This window comes from Armigeres subalbatus, chromosome 3 (genome assembly GCF_024139115.2).
Source record: "Armigeres subalbatus isolate Guangzhou_Male chromosome 3, GZ_Asu_2, whole genome shotgun sequence".
Classification (NCBI taxonomy): domain Eukaryota; kingdom Metazoa; phylum Arthropoda; class Insecta; order Diptera; family Culicidae; genus Armigeres; species Armigeres subalbatus.
Genome location: NC_085141.1, coordinates 156,792,554 through 156,799,337, shown reverse-complemented (window position 1 = coordinate 156,799,337; position 6,784 = coordinate 156,792,554). Strand labels below are relative to the sequence as shown.

Sequence of the window (6,784 nt, the reverse complement as noted above, 5' to 3'; positions counted from 1 at the left end):
AGCTTGATCGAAAGGAAATTACGTCAAATGGACATTTAGTCGAAAATTAATTTTCAGTCCACTAAAGACGTAGGACATTTAGTCGAATAACGTTTGGTCAAAAAGACATTATATTACATTACGTACAATTGGTCGAAAGGACAAAGATTCCTCGTACATTTAGTCGAATGACGTTTGGTTGAAAGGACATTACGTCGAATCGACATTTGGTCCAATGGACATTTGGTCGAATGGAACTTTAGTCGGAAGCAGATTGTCGAATGAATAATCCTGATACATCTCGTTGAATGTCCTTTCGTCGAATGTATGTTTGAAAGAAAAAAAACTTGAGTCACTAATAATTAAAAAAAAACTGAATGATTTATTGCGATGTTTTATAAAACCACAAAATTATTGTTCTAATATTAATCAAAGAATCGTTCATAAAATTAATGAATAATAATAATAGTTACGGTAAATGTTTCCGACAGGATACTGACTTTGACGAACTCCTCTAACCAACTACAATAAATCTATACCACCTGGAAAAAAGATATTTAGTTGAATGATGTTTCGTCGAATGACACTTGGTCGAAAAGACATTACGTCGAATAGACATTAGGTCGTATGGCTATTTGGTTGAAATTAGGTTTTACAAATTATGGTTGAACGAGAATTTTATACTGAATTATTTATTGTATGCAGCAAATGTAAAACTATCACTTTTCCAATGACAACAATGTAATTATCCTCTCTTGTAAATGTTGGGACAAACTCAACTCGCAACTAGCGTTTGTACCAAACAGCAACAGAATAGGACAGTGATCGCCTGCCGCGCATTTTGGAAATCAATCGTAATGGAAATTAATTAATTGATGATGTTTTCGGTTAAAAATGTATCATTATCAATGTTTAGATATAAACATAGCCATCTGTTGACATGATTTGTGTTTTACTTCTGAATTATCGCAATTTGAAATGTTCACAACAATTACCTCAACATGTTTGTAGCAGATAAAATGAAAAAAATGTAATGACCTCGACCAAATGTCAATCAATGAAATGTCCCAAAGCCGACTACTATGAAGTTTTTGGAAAAATAACATTGATATAATTTGTTTTTGAGCTTGTGCCGAAAGTAGAATAGGTTATATTTCCACATCGGCATTTTGCTATTGTTTTAGGTTTTCATTTTTCTTTCTATAGTCTACCATAGTCTCCAGAAGTTTCAATTTGCTCATCATTCGACTAAACGAAAAGATATTTTAGCTACTAGATAAAGATTGTCGCTTCGGTTCCCTTTGTTCTGCTGTCCGGAACATGTTGGGTACCAAGCTGTCAAACCGTATGGATTTTCCTTCTTTGGTATTTAGCTCCCCTATCCTCGCCAGCAAAAGATGTTCCGGACAGCGACGACAGCGACAATCTTTATCTGGTAACTGAAATATCTTTTACTAAACGTCCTTTCGACTGTTGCAAAGCCTATACTCACTTCAAAGGTAGGAACCTACAGGTAGATCGTTGGGTTCTTAGAGGAATCTGAGTTGAGAATGAAGGTCTCATATCGCACTGTTCTTAAGCCAGAACGCTGGTCCTTTTTATAAATCATTAATTGTCAATGTTCCTTCGACGTAGCTCGGTTTACTTCTGTAGGCAATCAAGTTGTGGAAACTTTGAAATTTTAAACATTTTCTTAAGGTGATTATACAACAATGCCATATATCGGCCATCTTGGAAACCACGTACTGTTTTCAGTACTTTTTCAAGAGCAGGAGCTGAAAGAATCGTAACGCGCATGATGCTGAAACAATTTGTAGATCATTTGTTTACTTATACTGAACAATCGACTCAAATTTCTGCATTGTACGAAAATTATTAAGTCAGTTAGGCTATTATAAATGGGAGTAAATGAATATGAAATTCGCCACGGGATTCATTGTATAATCACCTTAAAAAATGAAATTGATCGATAACGAACGCATCTACGATTTATCCAGCACGACTATTACTACCATTAGCCACTATACGCATAAAGCCATTCAGAGATTCATCACCAAAAGCTTCTACGCACATGTATTCTACGCACAACTTTCGTGATCATTTTCCAAGGCTCTCATGGATGTGGAAAATTTATCAAAAAAATTACAAAAAGCACGTGCTACCAAAGCATTCACCGTCAGAATCGACCACGTGGCGATTAAATTTTCAAAAATATCAAAGTAGCTTTTTTCTGGAGGTATGTTTTTCTTAGGCGACTATCTGGCGCTTATCTTTCGTTGCGACTAAAAATGAGCGGAAGAGTAGATTTTATTATGAGCGGTACAATATTATCGATGGGAGAAAAACAGCTGTAGTTTTGTTTTTGTCGAGATATGTGTCACTGTTTTTGTACGTTGTCAGACCGGTGTGGATAGACGACACTCAATTCATTTTGGAAACAAGCTACGAACCGGTTTTAATTATAGAATCATTCATAATCAACAAAGATCCAACAAACCAGTTCACTGGATTTTTCTAGTTAATGTGAATCAATCTAGAAAATTCCGTAAGGAAATAGAAAACACACAAATAATTGAATGTAATTTATTGCAGAAAAGAAAATCCAGTGCTGCTTTATAAACATTCCAAATAATAAAACTTTTATCAATACTATCAATTGTAGAAACAAATTAGTGCTAAATCGACTTTTGCAAGCTTACGAAATTGAATGCAAGTTGACGCGTACCCACAGTGCACCGATCAAGCACAAACGATTGCACCTTACGCGGGTACTTGTTTTGTTAGAACGTTGCCGCTTCGAGACAAACCTTTAGAGGAAAACAAGTTCCTACCCCACGGTCAAGTTCAACGGTAGGTCGTCGACGGCGGCGGTGTGGCGACAGCATTACGTTGAGTTCTAAGGCGAAGGTTATTCTCAGCCGGTTCTATTTGTGATGGAAATTGTAGCAGATTGATTAATTAGTTAAATCAGCACGGTGATCTTTGGTTGTATTCTCAGCCGGTTCTATTTGTGATGGAAATAGTAGCAGATTGATTAATTAGTTAAATCAGCACGGTGATTCGGTTGTATTCTTTATTTATTTTTGAATTCTACTTATACATATATCAACAAGAGCAAAGGCCCATGGTACATAAGCCTTTTCAGGAATGTTGGTCCTTAAAGGGCAAGAGACCTCTGCGTCTGATCTGTAGTGGAACTCCGTGGTGGGGTTTCAGAATCAACTCAGATGCGAGCAGAGGTTCGTTGGTATTGCCAGCCGGTAGGATGAATTCATAGTGGCGTAAAAGTTTCGATATCACACTTTTCATTTCGTTGAGAGCGAACTTCTGACCTAGAATGAAAAAAATGTATTATTTTTGCCAACACCATAAATGATATTTAGTAGGATGCGAATAAAAGTTCTTTAAGTCAAGTCTGATGTAATTAGATCAGTCAGGCGAACACAAAGACAAATCAAAATGCACCAACTGTTTCAGTTTTGTGCAAAATAATCCAATCATCACTACTTTTAGCTGTTATGCATGTGGACCAGCATTTAATTTCTGTGACTACTGCACTGAGGGTGCAACGCCACTTCGTCACTTTTCATACATCGTCATATAACATGATTTATCCATACGAGGAAATACATTCTACCACCAATGTTGTGAAGCTATCTCTTTCAAACACCACCTTTGTCCCCAAAACCATTTCAACTTCAATTTATGAAAACCTTATCTAAAGCCTCTGACTAGTTTTGCTCTACTTTTTTCCAATATTACTCACCAATACAGTTTCGGGGACCGGCACTGAACGGGATGTATTTGTACGGGTTAAACTTTTCCACTGATGTTTCCCCGGAAAACCGTTCTGGAATAAACTCCAGTGGATTTTCGAAATAGTTGGGATCCCGACCCATGAAGAAGACACCGATGATAATATTGGCACCGGCCGGTACAGTTTTCCCTTCAATGGTGGTCTCTTCAACGCACCTCCGACCAATCAATGGTACCGATGGGTACAGCCTGAGTGTTTCCTTGATTACCATCTCCAGATAGGAAAGATCATGCAAATCCGATAACGCAATTGGTTTCAAAGGGTCCTTTCCTAAAATCGACTCAATCTCGTCGTACACTTTTTGTTGTATCGCGGGGTGCTTGGCAATATTGAAAAGGGTGAAGACCACCGCCGAAGCCGTCGTGTCGTGTCCTTCAAACATGAAAGTATCCACTTCTTCTCGGATTTCCAAATCGGTCAACGGTTTGCCATTGATACTTGTTTGTAGGAGCATATCGAGGAATGCATCTTTTCTTCTTGATCCAAAATCATCTGAATCTGTACGTTTATCATGGGTTTTGTTCGTAAGTTCTCTCCTACGGAATTTAATGACGTTATCCGTGTATCCATGAAGAACTTTTAGTGCTTTTCTTAGCCTTTGGTAGCTGGGGGTTAAATAAAACATTGGCGTTCGGCGTACGAAGTCGAACATGCGCCTGATCGATACGTTTGCTGCCTCTTTGACTGCCAGAACATATTCAGAATCGGCATTGCGGAGAGCGTTCACTGATGTCCCCATTGCGCTTTCTAAAACGGAAAATAATTTATTAATTGATCCTGTCAGTTTCATTATATTTACCTATCGCACTCACCACATATAACATCCAGAGCGTACAACAGCACGTATGGAAAAATATCGAACGTTTTACCACTGTCGGCATGCTTTCCTAGAACGTCCACCAGTTCAGCGGCATTGCGATCGAATACGTCGACAAACTGTTCGAGTATCTTGAAGTGAAACGCTGGAGTGATCGCTTTTCGTCGAGCGTGCCATTTATTCCGTTTACTGAGCAGCAAACCGTCACCTAACCAGTTCGAAAGGTAGCCATATTCACCCGATTTGTTCGTCAAGTTTTTGTTGGTCAGGATGGTCTGCAAAACATAAGATCATTAAATGCATGCCGTCTCTACATCGAAAAAAAATCAAAATTGCGTGTGGGGTGCAGGGATGAATAAATCACCGCGGTGTTCCATGCTACACTCTCCGAACCGCACCGGCATCATGGTGTGCAGCAGAATAGCAGCAAATTACAATATGATTCCCGAGTATGCGTATTGCGACCAAATATTTGCCAAATATAAAACCGAATATGAAATTATATCGAATATGCTTGATAAGCAGAACTCGAAAACCGATGTTCGACGTCATTTTGAAATCCAAGATGGCGGACCGAAATTCAAGATGGTAGCCATATGAACCAACTACACACTTAATTTTTTTCGCCGAGGCCGGCAAAACATATTGCCGAGAATCCAACAGCTGAGAGCTCGGTAAAAATCTCGTTAAAAATTCAAGTTGCCGACTGGGCTGCAAAACGTGAAATCATGCCAACTATCAAAATTTGCCGGGCATATCGGTAATTGTATTACCGAAAATCTCGTCATATATTTTTACCGAGATTCAGGAAATTATTGTTTTTCTTTTGTTTTTCAAGAAGAATACAAAAAATTAAAATTTAATATGAAACGTAAATACATTTATTTCTGAAACAAATTAACCTAAATACATGCTTAACAGTTCGATATTTAATCACTTTATTAAACCCATTTTAAACAAAAATTTGGAAATGCTGCATTTTACGCCTTCTTCAATACAACAATTTTGATTCTTCTCACGTGCAACCGTTGACACCAATGTACATTATTCCTACATCGGCGCTTAACGTTTGGTTTATTGAGTAACAACCCAGGTAACAACACAGAGACCTCTGAAAAAATATATTATTCAATTTTACTATACAAGGGATTAAATCCTGGATTAAATTATTCAATTATTATTAACGTTTTTAACTATTAATCGCACAGGTATGATTGAAAAAACCCAGATTAATCCACCTAGCGTTGGTGGTGCCTTTCTCGCATTTAGTTAAGACACCAACCTTATATGGGGTTTATATGGTCCGATGTACCATTTTCTTCATAACTTTTAAACGCAATGACCGATCGTTATAAAATTCAATAGTGATTAACAAGGCTTTGTCCCCTGTCGAATGAAATTTGTTGCGAGAAAATCGGTTAAGGATTACTATACGAAAAGTTGTCTAATGTTTTTATAGCTTTTGTGCACACACATACACACACATACACACACACACACACACATACACACATACATACACACGGACAGACAGACATGTGCTCAGCTCGTCGAGCTGAATCGATTGGTATATAATACTATGGGTCTCAGAGGCTTCTATAAAAAGTTCGTTTTCGGAGTGAAATGATAGCCTTTCGGTACAACTTAGTTGTACGAGAAAGGCAAAACGTACACATAATGTTATCTGTCGGCAAGCAACCACGTAGCTGAATTTACTTTTTCCTTTTTCCCCTTTGGCCTTTTGTTCTTGTGACAACTTCGATTTTGACATTTCACATTTTTCCGAATCTCGGCAAATATATTATTTTACCGATTCGGATCGCAAAATAGATTACCGAATTTCGGTGCTTATTATTCTTAACCGATTTTCGGCAATGCGAATATAGAAACGATATATCAGTAAAATAGTAATTTACCGACCAAGTTCGTCAATTTAAATTATCGAAATCAAATCCAGCGTTTAAGTGTGTATTTGACGTAAAACCATGTAATATGGGTGTCTATCGATCGTATTTGATGAATAGAACTCGAAAATAAATATCCAATCCAACACCATTTTGAAATCCAAGATGGCGGACCGGAATTCAAGATGGCGGCCATATGGACCAATTATTTGTCGTAAAACCATGTAATATGGGTTAGAGGTGTGCGCTGGTCCTAAAATCGTCGGC

At 37.7% G+C, this 6,784-nt stretch overlaps 1 protein-coding gene across 1 annotated transcript in view; it reads right to left on the bottom strand.

Annotated features, from left to right (window-relative positions):
• Positions 1 to 3,013: 3,013 nt before the first annotated feature.
• Positions 3,014 to 6,784, bottom strand: part of LOC134225140 (cytochrome P450 4d1-like) — a 35,142-nt gene continuing 31,371 nt past the window's right edge. Inside the window, exons 3-5 of the mRNA XM_062704974.1 lie at positions 4,609 to 4,888; positions 3,746 to 4,543; positions 3,014 to 3,311 (exon numbers count right to left, since the gene is read on the bottom strand). Of these exons, the coding sequence (XP_062560958.1) occupies positions 3,121 to 3,311; positions 3,746 to 4,543; positions 4,609 to 4,888 (1,269 nt within the window). The 3' untranslated portion in view covers positions 3,014 to 3,120. The remainder of the gene's footprint in view (positions 3,312 to 3,745; positions 4,544 to 4,608; positions 4,889 to 6,784) is intronic.